The sequence below is a fragment of the Thunnus thynnus genome, chromosome 23 (assembly GCF_963924715.1).
Source record: "Thunnus thynnus chromosome 23, fThuThy2.1, whole genome shotgun sequence".
NCBI classification, from domain to species: domain Eukaryota; kingdom Metazoa; phylum Chordata; class Actinopteri; order Scombriformes; family Scombridae; genus Thunnus; species Thunnus thynnus.
In genome coordinates, this window is record NC_089539.1 from 8,398,599 (window position 1) to 8,420,724 (window position 22,126).

The 22,126-nt window shown below is 40.4% G+C and overlaps 3 protein-coding genes across 13 annotated transcripts in view; 1 reads left to right on the forward strand and 2 right to left on the reverse strand.

The window, feature by feature from the left end:
* On the reverse strand, nt 1-1,396 carry lyrm5a (LYR motif containing 5a). The gene is made up of 3 exons (XM_067582470.1): nt 1,268-1,396; nt 1,037-1,110; nt 1-936 (listed from the first exon to the last, which is right to left on the reverse strand). Exons 2-3 carry the CDS (start codon nt 1,079-1,081, stop codon nt 724-726), a joined length of 258 nt encoding a protein of 85 aa, XP_067438571.1. The 5' UTR covers nt 1,082-1,110; nt 1,268-1,396; the 3' UTR covers nt 1-723.
* A 3-nt stretch (nt 1,397-1,399) lies between these two features.
* dnai7 (dynein axonemal intermediate chain 7) lies at nt 1,400-20,545 on the forward strand. 5 transcript variants are annotated; one of them, XM_067582465.1, is made up of 19 exons: nt 1,407-1,482; nt 1,787-1,804; nt 2,048-2,120; nt 2,725-2,813; nt 2,979-3,083; nt 3,298-3,435; nt 3,765-3,899; nt 3,986-4,089; nt 4,250-4,408; nt 4,508-4,652; nt 4,728-4,815; nt 4,993-5,162; nt 5,269-5,428; nt 5,608-5,822; nt 5,911-6,069; nt 6,454-6,567; nt 7,155-7,287; nt 19,905-20,034; nt 20,134-20,545. In XM_067582465.1, exons 1-18 carry the CDS (start codon nt 1,426-1,428, stop codon nt 19,985-19,987), a joined length of 2,145 nt encoding a protein of 714 aa, XP_067438566.1. In that variant the 5' UTR covers nt 1,407-1,425; the 3' UTR covers nt 19,988-20,034; nt 20,134-20,545. The 5 variants fall into 5 exon arrangements, with proteins under 5 accessions (XP_067438565.1, XP_067438566.1, XP_067438563.1 ...); XM_067582462.1 differs by lacking the exons at nt 19,905-20,034; nt 20,134-20,545 and having other exon boundaries at nt 7,155-7,492; XM_067582463.1 differs by lacking the exons at nt 19,905-20,034; nt 20,134-20,545 and having other exon boundaries at nt 3,768-3,899; nt 7,155-7,492.
* lrmp (lymphoid-restricted membrane protein) overlaps nt 7,775-22,126 on the reverse strand; it is a 40,319-nt gene continuing 25,967 nt past the window's right edge. For 5 of the 7 annotated variants that reach the window (XM_067582455.1, XM_067582458.1, XM_067582454.1 and 2 more), the window contains exons 24-39: nt 18,205-18,251; nt 17,864-17,952; nt 17,524-17,717; nt 16,687-16,771; nt 16,433-16,487; nt 16,311-16,338; nt 15,679-15,819; nt 14,118-14,252; nt 13,810-13,957; nt 13,286-13,329; nt 13,041-13,109; nt 12,564-12,622; nt 12,179-12,277; nt 11,051-11,179; nt 9,012-9,166; nt 7,775-8,574 (exon numbers count right to left, since the gene is read on the reverse strand). In XM_067582455.1, the coding sequence (XP_067438556.1) occupies nt 8,432-8,574; nt 9,012-9,166; nt 11,051-11,179; nt 12,179-12,277; nt 12,564-12,622; nt 13,041-13,109; nt 13,286-13,329; nt 13,810-13,957; nt 14,118-14,252; nt 15,679-15,819; nt 16,311-16,338; nt 16,433-16,487; nt 16,687-16,771; nt 17,524-17,717; nt 17,864-17,952; nt 18,205-18,251 (1,620 nt within the window). In that variant the 3' untranslated portion in view covers nt 7,775-8,431. The remainder of the gene's footprint in view (nt 8,575-9,011; nt 9,167-11,050; nt 11,180-12,178; nt 12,278-12,563; nt 12,623-13,040; nt 13,110-13,285; nt 13,330-13,809; nt 13,958-14,117; nt 14,253-15,678; nt 15,820-16,310; nt 16,339-16,432; nt 16,488-16,686; nt 16,772-17,523; nt 17,718-17,863; nt 17,953-18,204; nt 18,252-22,126) is intronic. The other 2 variants (XM_067582459.1, XM_067582461.1) reach the window with 2 other exon arrangements.

Below are 22,126 nucleotides of genomic sequence, written 5' to 3' on the forward strand. Positions count from 1 at the left end.
TGTTGTGATTTCATTGTATTTATTGTAACACTGGACATAGTGCATTGATACATAGTCATGTACATTCATTCTTCAAGAAATGTGACCATGTATTTACAAATATATACACTAACAATATATTCCACAGCTGTGACATTTCATTGTTACAATTTGATTCAGTCAGTCTGATACACAGTATAGGCTTCAGCAGTTTATTAGACGTCTGCATCTGTATTAACTACTAAACCCTGACAACATTCATGATCTGAACACTTTCAAAATGGATTGTTGAATTAATGGACATTATGAAATGTTTCTGGCTAGACAAACAATCTGCCAGAGGGGCAAACCAGGCCTAACAATTGTTCTAGAGGAAAACCTATGATATTAACGTATGTACAGTATTAAATATTTCAAACACTGGCATTAAGGTACAACTTGCGTATAAAAAATACAAAGTGCGTTCTGTAACAGGTATCACGTTGTCATTCTTTTTCTGGCACTTTTTACAGATGGATTTTCCATTTCCCTTATGAGGCAAGCGTAGTTGATTTTTCTATAAGGGCAACTGTTGGGAGTAATTTTTGCGGTGTAATGTGTAAAAAGGTTTGTGTGTGAAAATAAAACACTGTTGCGTTATCTAATAAATATTTTTGACACTATTTTTGACTGTACGTTGGCTCACTGTCCCCACAATCTGTATTTCACTTCATAAAGATATTTTGAAGCGGTCTATGTGTGTAATTATTTTTCAGGTTCATAATACCTCTTCTTCATTGCTCGGTATTTCCTGAGGAAATAAAGAGCCTCCAGTTCCTTGATGACAAAGTCTCCACGGGCCACAAGCTTTTTGATCTTTTCAGGATCTGTAACATCTTTATTCTTCATGAAGGCTGACTTCAGTCGCTCTCTGAAAAAAGCTGCTCCCTGCGGGTAGTCACGGCCAAGATACAGCAGCTTTGGGGAGCGAGAAGCACATTTAGCTGAACCATATGTGTATATAGTACTACAGTAGTATTAGTAGTAGTAGTAGTGTATAGTGGACAAATTCACTTACATTTTTGTATAGCCTGATAACCTCACCCCTTAAAGGGTTGGCCATGTCAGAAAAAAGAGTGGCACCGCTCACTTCTGAAATGAGGACAAAATGAAAAAGAGAAACAGTGAGCAGGAGAGAAAGTGGACAACAAAATAATTAGCTTCAGCTAAATACCTAGCAACATTTAACACACACTTCATTTCACAAACTCGCAGAACAACAACGTTAAACGGTATATAATTATTTTACATGTGTTGGTTTGTTGGGTGGAGTCACTCTAACGGAACGATAGAGTAGGGACGTCTCCTTTCTCACTTTGTCCTTTCTTCGTCTGCGGTGGACTCATAGATGCACGTACAGCACGTAAGTCGTTTTTTTACGTCGCAAATAAAAATAGACAACTACGCATGCGTAGGCGTTTCTATGGTTACTTGGACGCTGGAGAGTTTTTCTTTTTCAGCATGGTGAGATTTTACCATTTTCTTTTTAAATAAACTGCCCCAGTTTGGCCTTAAACCTTATCATACTCGAAGTGTTTTAACTGAAGTGTTTAACGCTAAATAGTTCATAGTTAAATCATAGAAAGTACGGCTAAAAATAAGCTAGTAGCGTAACGTTAGTGCTATTTACCTTTAGTTGTCAAGTTAGCAGGAAGAACCTTTAGTTTAATGCGCTTTCTTTCCTTAAGTTTCTTACCCTGTGCCTTTAATTCGTGTAAATTGAAACCTTCTGTGACTTCATTTCTGTGTTTTCTCCTATGAATGAAAGCCGCCCAAGAAAGGAAAGGTATGAGCAAAAGGCAGCCAGCACATTCTCTCAATGTTCCTATAACCACGTTATGTAGTCGAAGATATATACAGCGAGGCACAGAAAATACCACCCACCTTCTACTGTTGGTTCATTTTCTCTAACACAAAAGAGTACAGTCACTGTACCCCCCTTCTCCTCAGCAATGCATCCATACCCAGTAAGCTGTCCCTGTTAAACACTGATTTGTAATGTTTTTCGAAATTCAACTAACCAAAAAAGGGACGTAAATTGAACAAGGCTCAGAGGGCGAAGCAGCTGCAAGAGGAGGAAGAAAGAAGACTGCAAGAGGAAGGTAATCCCTGTCTGTCAGAGTTGCGTCTCTCTTCATCTTAAAGATCCTCTCCAGACGTTTTAAGATGTATATAAACTTACTTATTTGAATAATAATTTGTCTGATATGTTTTTTCCACAAAATTATCAAATTATCTTGTTAAAATCATTAAAAGGACATCTCCTCCTTTTCCCTCATTAAAAATTCCAGAAACTATGAATATACATATATTTTCATTTCTAAAGTTTAACTGCAGGACACAAGATATCTCCTACTTCACTGTAAAGTCCATTCTCAGCTTCAAGTTTCCACATCACACTTGTGTAAGTTGAATATTGGACCAGGTTTGGCTTCCAAACTATTTGTGATGTTACAAATCATGCTCATAGGTCAACCCCTTAAAATTGGATTTTAAAATTCTAAATGTAGGAGCAAGAAGAAAAACACATTTTTGAGTGGAACTGGACTTTAACTGATCTTAAAATTTGTTGTTGGCATTGGCAACCATACAGTGTATGTGGTTGGCATGAAGCACAATATAATCCCCGAAGCAAACAATAGTGTGTTTAGGAATGAGAGAAAAAAAAGTGTTGAAGTGTGCATCATATGTTCTTTCCCCTTATAGAGGAGGCGCGGCTACAGGCAGCGAGAGAAGAACAGGAAAGGTTGGAAAGAGAGAGAAAGGAGCAGGAGCTGAAAAGGCTTGAGTTAAAGGTAAGTCGTGTAAACCATTTTCAATGGTGACACACATGAACTTACAGTGTATGCATTGTTATGTGATTCTTTTTCCTCAAACAGACAGTGCTGATCGAAAACAAGTATTGCTTTGAGTATGGATATACTGCATTTACATTGTTCATGGATGTCTTTTGCTGGCAGGACAGCGCACGCAGAGCGGATGAGCTGGATGAACTCCGCCATCTACTGGAGGAGAATCATACTGCAGTAACCAAATGGAAAACTGATGCTGTGGAGAAAGCCAAGGTGTGTGTTTCTGTCTGTCTGGGTTTATTAGTGAGAGGGAGACTATAAAAAAGGGATATCTGTCAGCCTTAAGTCCATGCTCAAGAAACACCAGCATGGAAAAACAAGGTGGATACAAAACTTTTTGGCCCTGTCCACGGTGCAGGATAAGCAGGAATTCATTGCCAGATTTCTTCTGGCTGATAAGAACACACAGTATGTTCTTTGTGTTCAGTGGGAAAGGTACATGCGATGTGATGGCACACCAGACCCGGCAGTACAGCAGGACATTAACACATATACCAGCTTATGGAGAGATGACCCAGAGGTCAACATCGCAATTGTGCTCAAGCAATGTAACCTCGCTCTACAGGTCTGTACTGTGTGTGTGGAGAAGTATGTGTGAGTCCTGCAATTGGGCGTTGAATCAATGGAGAGGAATTTGACTTCAACTATCAGATACCTCTGTTATTACTTTTGATACTGTTACATGCACTGTTAATCACTGACCATTGTTAATCATTGAATCAAACAATTAATTGATAAACTAATTGATTATGATATAAAAATAATTGATGATTGCAGCCCTATTTTAAATTCTGATTCAGACACATTCTTTCAGTTCATTGATAATCATTAGAAATCACAATCTAATTTCAAGAAATGTATTCTAGTGTTACAAAATAAACTTTTTCCTTTTAGCAGGTGGAGGAGCTGGAGGGTCTGCTCAGAGACGTTACAGATCCACAAGAGGGCCAGAAGTACCAGGAGGCTCTCATAAATTTGCAGGAGCTAATCCACACTAAACACCTCCTCACCACCGAGGAGATCCTTAAGGTTCGATAATCATCACTCACACATAGCGAAGCACTTTGTAACTATAAAAAATATGCCTTACAAATTGTGTGTCTCCCTGGTCACAGAGGGCCAGTGCCAACATCGACACTGAGACAGGCAACATGCAGACTGTGGTCAGAGATGACAACGTTACACTGTGTCTCTGGGCCAACCTCAAGAAGAATCCAAGGTTGTGTATGACTGTGTGTGTTTGGGGTAGAAGGGGGGGGGGCAGCTGGGATCTGCAGCTGTGACTGCTGATGGGTAGGGGACACCCGTACTCACCCGATGAGCACAAACTGTAGCAACTGTTGCGATACTTCTCTTCTGTTGCTAACTGGTCCATCCAGGTTTAAAGGTTTAACCTTTGAGGGGGTTGGCATGGGCTTTGAGCTTCCCAAGCAGCTGGCTGTGAGCAACATCGCTATACGGAACTTCCACACACGCTATGACCACCTGTCTTTGCTGGCCAGGATGGCTCACCTGAGAATACACACACCAAGCTGCAGGTCAAGCTGATAGTGCCTTTTACTATTGCTAATACCACAATTACCTTTACAGTAATAATAATGTTAGCATTTATAATTACCTTGTCTGTTTGGTCCCAGGTCTCTTGCAGGAGGTGAGGAGGCTCTAGCAGATATAGGTGTACCTGAGCAGGGGGAGACAAATGGAGAGGGGGAGGTGAAGGACGACAACGGCATGCAGCAGCAAAGAGCAGACGAGGAAGGATTTGAAGGGACTGGGAGCAAGGTAAAGGAGGAAAGAATTAGTTACTGGGCTGGTTACATTTCATGTTTTTATGCTTATTGCATCTTTATTTCACAGAGTGCAGCCAGTCTACAGTCAACAATCAGTGCCCAGCCTGCAGAGGGCCAAGGCAGCCAGATACAGACCCAGATAGAGGCGCTTGGTGGTAAGACAGCCAGCCTAAAACTTCCCAAACGTAAACAAAATAATGTTGATGTTGTCCAATGTTGATTTAGACTCTTGCCCACCAGCTAAAGAATGCTGTCAAGAGTAAAGATGGATGAAAAGCCAATGAAGATGCTTTTCTTCTACCTTTGATGGTTCTGTTTTTCTCTGCCTGCAGATGAGGGAGACTTGACTTCTCTCCCAAAGCAGCTGTCCATGATAGACTGTGGTGAGTCTTTCCAGGTGGTGGACTTGATGGAGTACACGCCTCTGGGTGGGGTCTTCTACTATGACGTGTTCCACCTACCACCACAGGCTCATCAGGTCAATGGCTGGGAAATTAGACAGGTGAACAGAGAGGAGTTTCAATGTGTGCCCAGCGGTACACCCCTTAAGTTAACCCTATTTTTCTGATTTTCTCTCATACCATACCACCACAATTGTGTTTTTCTAGCTTTTGGACACAGGGCTTCAATTTTTCCGCTACCCCACGGAACAGTCCAACTTAGATGACAACGAGGCCCTTACCTGCCCTCCTGTTGGGGTGTCTGTGACACTTCCTGAATCTGTTGTCTTCTTGGAGGCTCCCCAAGTGGCTCGCTGGAATGCTGCAGGTAGGCGCATTGCAATACACACTGTATAATCCTGTATTATACATAGTAACATAGAAAGGCATAAAACATTTTTTTTTTTTTTTTAAAGTAGACTAAATTGGAAATGACAGATCAGGTTTTGAAATACATTTTAAAGGCACCAAAAAGGCATACACATTGAAATTGTCTCTTTTATCCAGTGAAGCAGTGGAGAATGGATGGTATCACTGACATCTCTTACGTGGAGGCGGAAGCAAAGATCTCCTTCAAGATGGACTCCTTCCAGGCCTTCGTGCTGATGCAGGAAACATATGCCAACTTTCCTTTCCAAAGCTGGGAGCTCCGGCCGCTCGGCCAAGACTCAGCTCTTTTCACCATCAACGGAGCACTCATTGACCTCAGCATCACCATCCAGGTAAGAGACACGAAACAAAAACACAAGGATAAATCAGTGGATGTAGTCTGACTGTTATAATATGTACTTGTGTCTATTTTACAAACAGGGTAACCAGTGCATGTTGCAGTCAGAGCGAGAGATAGGCCTCTCTCACCTCGTAGGGAAGTGGATGAGTGGCCCCGCCCTGCAAAGAGCCATGCTCAACGCAGGGATCAACATCTTTGTGAACGAGTACACTGACAAATACGTCAGCACCTGTGGCAAGGTCTGCATCTCCTAACTGTTGGCTTGTAGAATAGAAGACAGACAATATAACAGGTTTGAGCTAAATTTGACCTAATTTGGTTGTCCGTGTTGTGTTGGATGGACAAACCTGCCAAATAGTACATACTCGCATATCTGTGTAGAACTTACTGGAAGCGGAAGATAAAACCTGATCTATTTCCCTTTAAGTATCATTTTAAGAGAACATTGCTCAAGCTGGTGACATATTAATTGTCATTGTGCCAACATTAACCTTTGTCTAAGTAGAGCCTCTTAGAGCTGTTGTTGAGGCTGTAGACTCTTAGTCTTGTTATGTCAGTAGATTACAGTCCATGCATTTCCCACAATATTACAAAATGTGCTGTATGGTTTGTCTCCTCTGCAGGACCCACTTACAGAACACGCTGCCTACGAACAGATGGCCCTCTTCGCCTCTGCCTGCGCTTTTTCGTGGAGCAAGTGGAATGCCAAATGTGGAGCTGAGCATCTGGTCATGCAGGTATTTTCTTTAACACATACATTAGATACAACATTTATTTAATTTAGTATTTTACCCTTTTTTCCTTCCAATGTGGAATGGCCAGTTCCCTATGAACTAGTCTTTTTGCTGCCATGTCCCTCTGTTTGTCTGAGGAGGGTGTAGACAGTCGTCTGTGTGCTCCAGTACACATGGAGCCTCCAGCTACATGCAAAGGTTCATTCCAACCACTTCCGCACTGGCACCCTGACAATCAGTAAGGTGTTGTCAAAACAGCAAAAATGCTGCACCACAGCCAGTTCACAGGTGCCACAGACAGGCACCTGGGTGTCCTCAACATAAACAGACATTTAGTAGACAGCCCAGAGGCAGGGCAAGAATGAGGAAGAGAGAAGTTATGTAATGCCACACTGTATGTAAAAAAGGACACTCTCTCAAACAATCAGCAGGTGATTGACTGTGGAGTTTCTGGCCTTTGTTGAGTGAGCACACCAGAGATGAAAACAGAAAACACCCAATCCAAACCACCAAATTCACTTTGAATTGTTTTGTTGTTTGTTTTTCCTGTTTATATACATCTTTCTCTTACCTCTCCTCTCCTCTGCCAGGTGTGTGAGCACCATGGCCCCACCCCTGTGCCTAAAGGCTTGTGGAGTCTCTACCTGCTGGGTGCCCAGAGGAGTCAGAAGCTGGAGATCACAGAGATGAGCGAGGCTTTCTCTCCAGACCATTTTCCAGGAAGTGAGTTTCACTCCACCTTCATCCACATGCTGCAGGACAACATGAGCACTGATGGCATAGTTAGGACCAGAGAGTCCAACTATCTCTTTGTTGACACAGTACAGAGTCTGCTCTGTGCCACCAGACCACTTATGTATTCATAAACTTGTGTGAGGAGTTACATTTTTTTTAAATTAACAAATTAAAGTCATTTTAACCTCCTGAATTTGAAATGTACATTTGGATGCACATAGGAACACACACCTTCTATTGTAGAATTGACTACTTTATTTATGCAAAGTTTCAAGCATCTTCTTTGGAACATACAAAAGTGTATGAAGTTGAAAACGGTGACAACCACAGCAAGAACTCAAAAAAAAAAAGGAAAATAAAAAAACTCTTTGGTGTTAAGACTGTAACAATGTATAATTATAACTTAAAAATAAACATTCACATCTCCCCACTCAAAACTAACAAACTCATAAATATAGATTTCAAAACACTTAAAAACACTTAAAATGAATGTTTATTACCAGTGTTTATAGACTTTAAAGTTATAAAATGTCCTCTGCAACCACTGAGGAATTCCATTAAAAAGGCTAGCAGTCCCCCTGTATCTTCAAGTGCATGAAATGTGTTTAAAAAGCCATCGTCCATGATGTTCGTCAATGGAAAACTGCATTCAGACTTTGTGGATCAGCGCTATCATTCTGATGAAGTTGTGACATGATTAGTCAACATTGTGGCAGCTCTGACAACTGATCAAGCTGGATTTTACAGATCGTGTTGGGTCCAGGTGAACAGTTGCCAGGAGCACTGATAGGGAAACTGCATCATAATGTTGAGCAGCCCACCATAAAAGATATTGGTTGCCACCTCCTTTATCTGCTGCTTCTTTTAAACACAGACACACGCATACACACACAGACTAACTAATTTAGCAAACGTTATGTGACACATAAAATCCTCCGTAGGGTTAACTATCCCCTGAGGACTGGACTGTGCTGTCAATAAGAGTCTGTCTAGGAATCTTCAGGCACCAGTAAATATCCAAACAGCCACCGCTCAGGAGTGGTACACTGTTCTTTCTTCATCACCATCCCAGTGAACAGATAATCTCTGTAGAGGGCTGATGGGCATAGCACCATCCACCCCGGATGTCGGGCTAGACGGGGGGCTGTCCATTGTGACGGAGCCCTGTGTAGGGCCACAGCAGCTGCTGCATGGTCATCCAGGAGTCCCCGGTCCCCACAGGGGCTGCATCTACTGCTGGCTGCATCACCAGGCTGGCCAGCAGTGCCAGGAGACCTGCAGGAGGAGAACCATGAACATTTCAGTACACAGAATGGATCTCACTATCCATTGTGCCATTAGAGGAAAACATCTATGCAGAAACATGGGTTGGATGTTAAAGGTGTAATAGCAGCTGTGTCACTGGGGTTACCAACTGAGCATCATAGACTAGGCCTGTAACACTTTAAAGAAATCCATCAGAGTTTATAGGCCTTAAAGAACCAAGCCAAAACAAAGAGCGAGCTCAAACCTTTAAAATACTGAACTCCTGTATTAGAAGTGCACGTGCAAGCTGTATGAGAAATTATCTTGATTTAAATGTGAAAATGCTCATTTAAATAGGCTTTAATCAGTATTTAGAAATGATCTACTGTATGTTATCTATAACATAAAAAATGAAAAAGAATGAAAAATTGATCTTAAAACCACTATCACTGAGAAACTGAGTGTACCTGCTAGCACCACCACCATGGCCAACCAAAGCCAGAGCCCCCTGCTGCCTCTGGCTACTGCTGCAGTCGCAGCTGCCCGGGAGGAGGTTAGGCTATGGGACAGAGACTGGGCTATTCCTGGATCTGTAGATGTAGGGCTTGATAAGGGACTTGGGCTGGAGGGGGGGGCAACAAAAGATAACAAAACCTTAGAGAACAGGATGGTTAGAAAATTAGGCATGGGTGATGGTTGACACTGAGAAAAGATGTAAAATTGTATCCAATAAAGCAAGAGAGTGAATAAGTTACCAAAAATGACATGTTGTGATGAGAGGGAGTTATCACAGAACAGTGCCATGAAAAACATAACACTTCCTTCTAAAAGCTGTGGGTCATTTGTGGTAACTAATGGATGGCAGGCAGTGAATTAGCTGCAGCTTGGTGCAATCTACAGTATTACCACCTATCTCAAAGTGTCAAAGATACAGAACCATTCACATTATCTTCATCAGCATAATCAAAAAGCTCTCAGCAGCACAGTGAAGAGTGGTTGGCATGGAGGTAGATTTGAGCAATTATTGCATGGTTAGGCAAAAGCAGCAGATGATTTTGGCCTGGAATCTGTCAACAGTAGGAGTGCTGCTTCAAATCACTTTACAGTCATAATGGGAGTCAGTGCAAGCTCAGAAGTGGCCTTGTATTGGCACTCCTACCTGCTAAATACAGGCCTTTTGCATGCATTTATTGTTTTTTGGACAGAGATAGAATCCACAAGCATTTCACACTTTGGACTCTCCTCCCTACACACTTACAGCATTACAAACAGCTCATCCTGACTCCTGAGCAATGTGGAGGGAGGAAAAGAGGAAAGGACAGTTCAGAAAAACACATGATCTGCTTGCAGAAAACACTTAGTAGCCCCACAAAAATAAAGAAAACAGTCAAGTGTAGTAGGTTTGCACATACAATTGTTAAGGTGGCTGAACATGTTAGTAAATGACAGAAGACAGCACCCTTTATAGATGGCTTGGGTATCAGTTAGAGGCTTTGCACAGTGCAAATCTGAACTTGAGACCCATGCATGAAAAACAAATCATGAAGCTTCCAAAGTCATTTGTCACATTGCCCAGTCCCTCCAGGATTTCAGTGTTTTTCTGGTGATTGTTGCGATCAAAAATGCTTGATTTTGCAGTGGCTTGTCTCAAAAACTGCGATGCTATTTGCAAAGTTTCATGTGATTTTTTAGCTCTAAAATTGCATGAATTGGCACAACTACTACCTAATGAATCGAATCATATGTAATCACTTCCTATGATTACTGGACATCACAGAAATAACATAATAATAAAAAATATTTTAGTGCTCATCTTTTTTAAATTTTCTCAACTTAAAAACCCTGATACGACTATGATACCATTATAAATCACAGGGATTTTGCAAAATTGCAAGCCCCAGCAAATACTGCGGAGCGTGGTTGAGTTTTCAAGAATCATTGCAATTGCAAGATCGCGATTTCCTGGAGGGACTGATTGCCATACACTGATCTCAAGTCAGTTAACAGCTGAAGGAAATGGTTCATTTCTGCCCTGAGTAGAAATGCTCAATCAACATGAGCCCCTGGAGCACAGAAGCTAGTCCAGAACAGACCCTTATCATGAAAGCTTCATCACTTAGGAGGTTTCATATGGTCATCCAACTTATCAACAATTTAAAAAAAAAAAACCCAAACACATAAGGATCATCTCATATTAAATCATTCCTTTGATTTACTGCTTGCTACTACAGAAAAATTATTTTGCCTATATATAGCTAATAATATATCGGCTAAATCATTGGATTGGATGTTAACGTGTCACACTACTGGACTCACATAATTTCTGTGAAATGCGCTGCAAAAGTACCACAGAAATTACTGTTAAAATTGGACGAATATGGAGTTTTGGATAAAAAATTGGAACCACCTAAATGATGAACTCTTCCACAATTCAGCTAGCCTCTTAGCTTTGCTGGCAGAAAGTGGAGCTGCAGTAGGCTAGTGGTGGGTATTTGGTTGGACTAACGTCTTGAGAGGCAGAATGAGGGAGGTGAGTTTGTTGCCCAGCTCACTGAGACTGGACCTCCTCCTCTCTACCACAGGCTGCTCCTTCTGCTCGTCCTCCGACTGGAAGTCGGTGCTGTCGCGGGCTGTCCTGTGGGCACGCGTGGGTCAGGCATTCACAAACACACTCTTCAGTTGCACATTCATATACAAGCATGACTGTATTACCACACAGGTTCAGTATGTGTACATGCACACATGCACATTTCATGCAGCCAAACCAAGCAGGCAGATGCAGACACGTACACCTTTAAATATTCATGATGTAAAATCATTTGCTTAACAAAAAAGATATGTTTGAAGTCGTTTTCTACAATATAACAATGCAAGCCCCACAATGCAAATTATATGCTCCAGTATTATATCATGAATGCACAAAACAATTTCACAACCTTTAAGATATTTGAAGAGCATTAGAAGTGCTTGATTCACATCATCTAAGCTTCAAGTTTGGCTTAGTCAGTCAAATATGGCCAATTCTACTCTTGTTGTCCAAACATTTGAAAGCTATATGGTGCTAAAATAATAGTCAACACTGTCTCTTACTTTACATTTTATAAAGACAGGAAGAAAAAACAAAACAAAACAAAAAAACGTGCAAGAACTGGAAAATGTCAGAATGTAGGCTTCTGATAAACACTTCCCCATGCGACCAGACACATGAATGATGGCTGCCAAGTGGTTTGAAGTCATCATCCCTGTTTTTTTGTGTTCTTAAAGGATAACACTGCTGTTTTGAGTTTGTTCTGGCTGTTTCGGCTTTTCTCTTTCCTTTTCCCTACACCCAATCCACATCTTTATGGGGGCATCCTTTTCTTTTAGCAAGGACAGAAGTTTAATTTCAAGCTCCTTTTGACATTGAAAAGTCTGCAATGGATCATCGTATTATTTAAAAATACAAAGTGATTTGAAGAAATATTAACTTGACCGTGACAGAAAGCTCTATAAACCTGAATTCTCAAGTCAACAGCAAGTGCACTGTGGGATAGATAATGATGATTTCACACCAGAAAGCTGCCATCTTTATGCATCTGGGTCCACAGTGAAAGGACTTGTGCGACGCAGTCTCCTTCTCCTTGGCATTTCTTACCCCTTCATCATGAGAGAAGGCTCTTCTGTGTCAACCCAGGCCGCAGAGCTAACAAAGCGTTTTAGTGGGGGGCGTGCTGTACTCTTTCCTGCCACATTCCTGAAAACCACCGTTATCACATACAGGCATAACAACAAAAACAACCCTCATGTCATGTTATGGCATATCTCTGTGGCCTGAGAAAAACCACAGCCACAGCGAATAGATTCAAACCCATCAGAAACAATGCTGGTGTGTTTTAACAGTTGAGTCATATAAAAGCTGATCTTGCTTTTTATTTTAACCATACACCCTTTCACATACAGTCTTGGTTAGCTATGCTTGATATATTATAATCCAGGTTATAGCATACACATACTGTACATACACAAATGCAAATACCTACCATGGAGATCGCCTGGTCAGTCTCTCTGTCTCAGCCTCAGAACCGTCTTGTGTTTTGGGCTGTGTTAGGAGATCAAAACATTTGAATCATGATCACCATAACCAAAAATGCTTCTTTGTATAACTTAAAGCATAATTACAACCAATTTCAACCAGGATCCACCATACTCAAACATAAAACATGTTTAACTTCATTTGACATAACCCTGAGTCATTTTTTCTTAAATTTGTGCTTGCCTGGTTGTCCGGAACAGATCAACAGATGCTTAAAAAGCCCCCAAAATGACTCAAACCATGTCCTACATTTAAGATGTTTAGGCCACTGTGGGAGACTGTTGCAGTCTGGTTATACATGATCTGACAAGTTTGTTCTGCACCATTTTACACTGTATTGCAAATAGTTTGGCACTTGAATTGGATCAGTAAGATTTTGTCTATGCTATGATGGTAAGCAAAGCGCTGGCAGTGTCGTCCTCACCATGTCAAAGTGCATGTTGCCTCCACCAGAGCGGGGTATTCCTGCTATGCTGACCCGCCGGGTTGATGACTGAGGGGATGCATGAGGGGAAAATAAATAAATAAATTGATTAATTAATTAAAAAAAAAAAAAAAAAAATCAGAATCACCTCATTAACAGACTTGGATATTTTTAACACATCAAATCAACATCAATCCTGAGTAATGGAGAATGATGAGATTATATGTAACCTAGCTGCAGCTGACCTTGTAGTACTGTGATGTTGTTGGCTTCTTGCCACGGAAGTCATCTGGAAAGAGGAACAGATCAATGACTTTGCATGTGTTGTGCTTTGTCTGTGTACTGCTTGTAACTGAGTATCATACTGTATTTAAACATACATCCATCTGATCATAGTGATCATATGCTATTGTCAGTATATTAAGCCAACGTTGGCCTTGTCAGTCTAAGTCTGATATGTTGTAATTTCTTGGCACATTTAATCCAATTAGCTGTTCAATTTTGTGATTTTTTTAAATTAAAAATTTACACCTTTTATTTTAAGGCCTTTAAGAACTTGCTTTAAAGAAGTGGCAACCACTTTCAAATTTCAAATATTTGGTTTTAGACAAAAAACGTGGGAAGAAACACTGAGTATTTTGTATTTATTAGCACAGCAATTGTCAAATTTAAGCACAGAGTAGCAAATAATTGTAACACCAGTCTAAAAATTCACTTTATGTTGCACCTTGATAGACATACCCACACGTTTATGTACTTAAACTCAAACCTCTTTCAGTTTGGGATCCAAACGACCTCTCGTTCTGCATTAGTGTCTCTCTCAGCTCCAGCAGTTCAGCGTGCTCCTTGGTGTACATCCTCCTCAGGTTCTCCACGTGCTGGATCATCACCTCCACAGCCTTACCAATACGACTCTCCTAACATGCATAAGACTCCATTGAATCATCATAATCAAAATGAACTTAATCATATGGTGGTGGAACTTGTTTTGCTGGAACAACAGTGAAAACAGACTTCAGTTTATAGCATGATCACACTACAAAACAACAGAAACCAATGTTGACAACACAAGCCCACCTGATGAATGGCTCCTAGCATCTCAGAGCGACTGGACACCCTGGTCATGGACTGGATGAGAATATCTAGATTCTTCTGGAGCCGCTGGATGATCTCCATGGACTGGTTGTCGTCCTCACACAGAGGAGTCAGAGCCTGAGAGGAGAGGAAGGGAGAGGGAAAAATGATGAAGACAGAAAGATAGAGAGACATAAAGAAATATGAAATTAAATGACTGCACATGGCAGAGGAATACTTTTGTAAAGGATTTTCCACTCATACTCACTGACTGACCTCTATTCAGTTACATCTGGTTGATGCAGTCATTCTTATTGATGCAAGACATTGTCCACAATATAGTATATACCTAGCAATAGGCTGCAGAACAAGATAAAGGGTACCATTTATCCTCCATTCTCTCTTCTACATTATGATGCTTTCAAGGTTCATGCAGCTCTCAGCCCATTTATTTACAACAGCCAATAATAATATATTGCTAAAAACAGTGGCAGCCTCAAGTGGTCTGTATCTATCCATTAATGTGAGTCGCAGTATTTTTACTACACTAACAGCATATAATAACATATCCAGTGGTGTGGCTTTTCTACTAGGTGGGGTATTTTGGCCGTGAGCATTCGCCATACAGTGTAGCAGAGAGCCAGCTGCTGGTGGCTGTGGCTAGGCTAGCGGTTTCTGAAAGTATAAAAAAGTATCTTCTAGTGGCCACTTAGGAACTGCTTTCACTTTACAATTATCACCACAGTACCACAATGATCTGTGTACGTTTTGCCTGCCCTCAGGAGGGAAATATGATCTAACAAGGAAGCAGCAATTAGGCGGAAAATCGCCCAATCTGGTAACATTTCTTGAGAATAAAATTTTCTGCACCAGATCCAGTTATTTTCGGTGTATGGTGTCAACCAATCAGGGGCCACCAGGAAAAGCCAAACATATTACACACATACTGCTGTTGGGTGGAGAAAAGTACACTCTTCAACACACAGACAAAGATTATAGGCAGTGATAGTCATTGCATTTTTCTGTAATTATATGTGATTTATGTGAGATTAACAACTGAAATTTACACACAAGCACAACACAACAATAACAAACAATTTTTTCATTAAAATATGTATTTCACAATTGTAATGGCAAGAGGGGCAGTGCCCCAGTGCCCTTAATGGACCACACCTATCTTTTGCAATTTTGTTTATACTCAGTAGCAGTCTAGTGTGACAGGTGGATGAAACGTGTTCAAACATGTGAGTTTCACCTCTTGAAGCCACACCACTCACCACAGAATATAAAGCCACAGCATGCTGTGACTTTATGTACAGCATAGACAAAAAATTAAAAACTGGAAGGAAGACAAATTACAGAATTCTAAAAAAATATTATACAAATGCACAACAAATTATCATTCAGGAGTAACTATCAAAAAGTGAAGAGTTGATTCCTTCAAACTGAGAACTAAAATTTACTCTATTTGCCAAAATAAAATTCTGGTATCAGGTGATGGCGCAAAAAGTGTACAAACCACAGAAAACTGGGCAGTTACACACCTAGACACACACACACTGACCTGCAGTAGGCCCTGGCAGCTGGAGACCTCCCTGCGGACGTTTTCCTCAGCCAGGTCACGTGATCTCTCCTCGAGGCGGAGTCTCTTCTCCAGGGTGAACATGTCACACTTGAAGCCCAGTGCCAGACGCTGGAACTCCGTCTGCAAACACGAAAAAGCACTTGACTCACTTTCTCAAAATTTTGGCTTGCTAGACATACTGTGTCCTGCCAACTGTAGACATGATGACCATCTCTAACATTTCCTTGTTTGATCATGAGAAGAGTTTTCCCCCTATCAATGTCAGATTTATTGTACTGCCAGAAAAGTTGCACCAGATAAATTATGAAACTCCCCACCTCCCTGTAGACAACCCTCATATTTCAAGAGAATCAGATCAGTTTACATTAACAAAAGGGATGCACTAACATTGAATGGGTATACTGTAGTGCAAACTTACAATAGTGCATATGATGTACATATCTGATTTCAAATGAGGAGTAATCAGTAAATCTACTTGTAGAGATACCTAATCCCCAAAAAACTGCTCTGTTTATTCATCTTCATTCAATCTAAAAACTGTCCTTAACACACCAATGGCTTACGTAACTAATGATATGAATCACAGCTCCAAGATCTAATGGTATGCATACCTCAATCTCCTTGTCATTCTGTGACAGGCTGCAGAGAAAGAGACAGCGATTAAACAAGCCTTCTCATATGCATACTATTATGGATTTAAGTGTTGTGTTACCATGATCACTGTCTGTCTTACCTGTTCCTGTCCTCTTTGAAGGAGTCACTGGTGTCAGAGATCACTGACGCCTCAGCTACAGAGGGAAATAATAAGCAGGTGAATCAAAGCACAAGAAATAGCTGACCAAAATAATGCAATCACCATTTAAACGTTCAAAGAGTGAATGAAAGACTGATTTTAAAATTGGGTTTAATTTGGTATCAAAGAGAGAGGTGGTTAGTAACATTTATAATATCTAGTGTATAACAGTGAACAATGAATATAACACATACATTCCTTCTCAGTGGTCACGCTGGTCTCGCTTTTGTCCTCCTGAACCTTGTGCTGCTCAATGGTCTCCATGCTCTGTGACAGCTCCTGCAGGTTCCGGACAAACGTTACTGCCTGTCTTGGCTCATTCTCACCGTCCTGCTCTCCTTTTAACTCTGATCCCTTCACTTTCCCATTCCACTCAACATCCATATTGCTCCCTCCCTACTTTCCCTTCTCCTTTAAAAAGGTCTTTACATAATGAAGGTGAATAGTGAAGATTTGAAGAAGCCGGCAGTGTAGTTGGCTCTTGATTCTGAATGATCTGATCCTGAGTGGAGTTAAAATAGAAAGTATGCTCTCTCTCCCTTCCTCTCCCTATCACTCACACACACTCACACACACACACACACACACACACACACACAAACACACAAACACTCACATAGCTGGAAAAACTGCATTTCTCTTCAGGTTGTAATGTCACACTGAATGAATATACCAATGGCACAATCTTGTCACTGATTTAATCATAATTACAACATCCACATTCACCATGATCATGTGATGTTTCATAAAATCTAAGAATAAAAAATAAGATTTAACAAACAAAAAACAACAAATACAACGTTATATCTAAATCATAAATTAAAAAATATTAAACTGAACCAAAGCTGACTTGTAAAGGTTTCTAAACCAGTCTTTTATGCATTAGAATGGTTATTTTTCCTCAATTACAGTTGAAAACCTTTTATGATTTATTGCTTATATACATGATTTCAAATCTTCATCAAATTAGTATGTGTTATTACTCATCCAACACCCAGTTTAGAGGAAAGTGGGAGTAGGGCAGGTCTTACCAGTTCCTTTTTATTTTTTCCATGATGGGGGAGGGAATCCTTTTTGGCTGCTGAAGCACTATCCTCAACCTGGCTGGGGTCAGAGGTCACGCTGCCCATGCCTGATTGGTTGGCATGTATGACGGACGATCCTGACTGAGGAGAGCTGCTGTCAGAGAAGGTGGTCGCTCCGCTGCTGGTGAGCCGGTTTGTCCCTAGAGGAAGAATAATGTGTGGGTGGACAAACTTACACATACGTACATGTAAGGAGGCGTAAACAAACAGTCAACTTGGAAAATATCGGCTTCTCCGTTTCTCTCTACCTCATTCATACACACAGATTTGAGAGTTTTCTTCCCACCTGCCATGCTGGCTGCTACTGCTGGAGACTCAGCTGTACTGTCCTGCACACTCTCCTCCTCTTCCACCAACACAGGTAGCAGGCTCGTGCTGAAAAACACATGCACACTCTGCACCTTTACACAGTTCTAAATCATTTGCAAAAAATACATCTAGACCTAAATGTCATTAACAACAAACACACAGCTGGCTTTCAGAGTTTTGATGCAGAGAAAACATTTCTCTCAGCACTATCACTGAAATCTTGAGAAATTAACTCCGCTAAAATGTTGGATAGTAAATCCGTGTGAAAACACTGTTCTAAAGGTTTTCTGAGCTAACAGTTGGCAGTGAATCACTCACCTGTCCTCCGCTGCTGATCTGTCTACCGACTGGTCCCGGCTCAGGCTCTGAGATGGACAACAGTTGAGAGAGGGAAGGAGGGGGTGAGAAAAAGACAGGTGGCCTTGTAGCACATTTTTCTGTTCTACATTACAGGAAATGGTCAATGATTAAAAGACACATGCAAACATACATTCACATTCATGGTGCGTACCTGTCCCATGGCAGTGAAATGCTCTCTAAGCTCTACAGAGTGTGGAGGAGAAAGATTGGGCTGATTTCTTATATAATGCAGTGCTACATGGAGAGCCCTGCAGCTCGGTGTGTGTGTGTGTGTGTGTGTTGGTGAGAAGGGTGCTCAGAGAACACGTTAACACTGGCACAGTGCTCAGTGGTGGAGGCGGACTATGTGCATGTACTAACACACATACACACAATGGAGCAAGGTGAGCACTCAGAGCAATGCAATAGGATATTGTGTAATGAGTGTACATAATATCCGATTTGACACTGCTCAAAATAAAGTGAGCTGCTTTACAGGGTCAGTGAATACAATAGTTAAAAGAGATTTCAATGTCATTTTATATCCAAAGCAACTGTGAAGCAAAATAAATCTGTCTGCTGATCAGTTACCTTTCAGCCATTAGCATTATCGTTAACTAGTGTCAGGTTCGTATCTAATACATTTAATTTCCATGTGATTAAGTATACTTGATGGGGGGCCTAGATTCTAAAAGTTGAAATCATCTAATCCTCAATGATGATGTGAATTTTCATATGAAGCTTTTTTATTTGCTCAATAATTCAACTTTGATTTTTATGCCTGCAAAATAATCCAGGGCAACATCTTAGAAATGTAGTATTTGCAATAAAATAACTGACAGAAACCAAATAAACAATACTCAGTGTAAGATAATATTGGGACACAAATTACTTTAAGTGAATTTGTCCCTGTGTAAGATCTTCACACATGGGAACATAAATCCTTTGAAAATTTCACTCTAGTAAAATACTAAAACATCATTTATCTCACTGGGACCAACATGAGTTTGCATTTTTACTGTTATCACAAATATCAATAGTGAAATAATGCTAAGATCAATAACATGGTATTAAATTTTGTTTACAGTTGTATGCAAAAGTTTGGGCACCCCTTGACATGATTTAAAAGATGTAACCAGAGCCTCTCTAGGATATGGAACATAAACATAATATTTTCAGGAAACATTAATGCAAAGTAACTTTTTATGTCATAAATTGAACAATAAAAAAATAAAAACATCATTGTGGCATGTGCAAAAGTTTGGGCACCCAACATAGTCAGTACTTAGTAACACCACCTTCTAGTTCAATATTCTTGGGCTATCTTGCATGCACAGCTCTTTTAAGATCTACTCACAGATTTTCAATTACGTTTAGGGCCATTCCAAAACCTTCAGCTTGCATCTCTTGAGGTAGTCCGTGGTTGATTTCAAGGTATGTTTAGGAGCATTATCCTGTTGTAGAAGCCATCATCTTCTCAGCTTCAGCTTTTTTATGGACAGTGTGATGTTTGTTTCAAGAATTTGCTGGTATTTAGTGGAATCCATTCTTCACTTCACCCATGCAATGTTTCCTGCTGCAACACAACCCCAAAGTATGATAGATCCACCCCCATGCTTAACAGTTGACAAGTCGGCGAGGGTTTTTTTTCATGAAATGCTGCTCCTTTTTTCCTCTAGACATACCTTTGCTGATTGTGGCCAAAAGAGAGAACTTCATCAGTCCACTGCACTTGTTTCCAAAATGCCTCAGGCCTCTGTAGATGTTGTGTTGCATACTTCTGACATTGGATTTTATAATGAGGATACAGTTTCTTAGAAGTAGAAGTTTCTTCTACTGATTCTTCCATGAAGGTCTTGTTTGTGCAAGCATCGCTGCACAGTGGAACGGTGCACCACCACTCCTGAGTCTGCAAAATCTTCGAATGGGGGTTTTGATTTGCCTTTCTGACCAGCATACGAGCAGATTTCTCCAAGAGTTTTCTTGATCTTCCAGATCTCATCTTGACCTCCATAGTTCCCCTAAACTGCCATCTCTTAATTACATTTCACACTATAACTGCAAGCAGACAGCACTTTGCTATCTTCTTGTAGCCTTTTTCTGCATTGTGGACATCAATAATTTTCATTTTCAGAGTCTCACACAGCTGCTTAGAGTTGGTTGCTGAGTGTTTGCACAAGGTTTGAAGAGTCAGAGTACTTGTAAAGCTTTGAAATCGGCACCAGCTTACATTTCCTAGTGACAATTGTCGACATGCCTCAGGTCTAATGAACTGATTAAGGTCTGAGACCTTGTAAAAAGAATCTGAGACTTCAGAACTCTCGGGGTGCCCAAACGTTTGCACATGTCACAATGTTGTTCTTTTTTTCTTTTTTTTAATTTTTGTTCAATTTATGACATAAAAAGTAACTATGCATTAATGTTTGCAGAAAATATTGTGTTTTTTCCCCATATCCTAAAGAGGCTGTGTTTATATCTTTTCAAATAAAAAAAATCATAAAAATGTGTTATTTGTCAAGGGGTGCACAAACTTTTGCATACAACAATTGTCTACCCCGAACATAAATATGGCTGAAACGACATCTACCATTTACAAGTAAAACTACAAGTCAGGGCCTATTTGAATATATCCAAATTATTTTGATCATAATGAACTCAACTCCTTGTTATTGTTAACAGATTAAAACCAGGAGTTGCTTCTGGATCATCAAAAACACTTTAATTTGACTGAAAACCCTCCTTGACCAGGCTTCTGAGTGTAAAGGAGCATTTTATTGAAGAGAGCACGAGAGCCAGTCTTTCTTTACTCACCTCAGACTCTCAGCAGGGTGTCCCAGCATGCCACAAGCAAGTATGAGACTAAATAAAACAAGTTGATCGATCCTTCAGCAGGATGCAAAGCCAGCTGCACTGAAACAGCATCGCAACTTAGGCGAGGTAGTGAAAACCTATCATCAGCCTCAGTTCTGACATGAAAACACTGTAAGCCTATTTGAAGCAGATGCTGAGCATAATTACAATGAAGCAACCTTATAGTATACTGTATATGTATAGACCACATATAGAAAATAATATTACACCATAGACCAAATCAAAGTATTTCATTGTAAACACTAATTGGTCCAGACAGACAGAAAACACAGTAAAGATCCAGTATGTCCAGGCTTTTGCTAATGAGCTTTGTAACATCACTGTCCTCTTTCTGATAAATTCACTAATTGACAACAATTTTGATAATTAATCGTGTCAGTCGTTTATTAAACAAAAAGGCAAAACGTTTGCTGGTTTCAGCTTCTCAAATGCAAAGTTTTCTCAGTTTGATATTTCTAAACTGAGTATGTTTGGATTTTGGAGTGCTAATCAAAGTACGTGAGTTATTTGAAAATTTGCGAATATGAAATTTGCTTACTGGGGAATTGTGATTTTTTCTGATGTTTAATTAACAAAACATCTGATCAATTAATTAAAACAAACTGATCAAAATATTCCTTATTTACCCTCCCATTACGTTTCCCCATTTCAACCTTGATTGAAGATCTGCTCTGAATTAACATCTTCCTTTTTCATTGTCATGTCCAACTGTTAGGAAATCTGAGGCATTTCCATTTTAAGTAAGCTTAGCAGTAACGAAAGCACCGACCCCTTAGTAGCAATATGAAATATATTGTACTTTGTCTCCTCTGGCAACAGAGCTCAAGGAAGCTGATATCTCCCTAATTCACTGGCTTGAGCAGTCAAGAGAATAAAGCCTTCTCATTCTCTGATCCTTCCCATACTTTACATCTCGGCCCTCTCCTCTGTACGCAGGGAAAGCAATCTCTGAAGGAAAGCTGGGCCCTGCCCTGCCCATTGATACCCCCTGACCCCTTCCTTCAAAATACACCTGTCTCTCAGTAAAGAC

Excerpts from the sequence above, each read along its gene's own strand:
- lyrm5a (XM_067582470.1), bottom strand. The coding sequence starts at position 1,081 with ATGGCCAACCCTTTAAGGGGTGAGGTTATCAGGCTATACAAAAAT. Across the intron at positions 937-1,036 it reads TTATCAGGCTATACAAAAAT|CTGCTGTATCTTGGCCGTGA; the intron begins GTAAGTGAATTT and ends CGCTCCCCAAAG.
- dnai7 (XM_067582462.1), top strand. The coding sequence starts at position 1,426 with ATGCGTAGGCGTTTCTATGGTTACTTGGACGCTGGAGAGTTTTTCTTT. Across the intron at positions 3,436-3,764 it reads AATGTAACCTCGCTCTACAG|CAGGTGGAGGAGCTGGAGGG; the intron begins GTCTGTACTGTG and ends TTTTCCTTTTAG. Across the intron at positions 4,409-4,507 it reads ATACACACACCAAGCTGCAG|GTCTCTTGCAGGAGGTGAGG; the intron begins GTCAAGCTGATA and ends GTTTGGTCCCAG.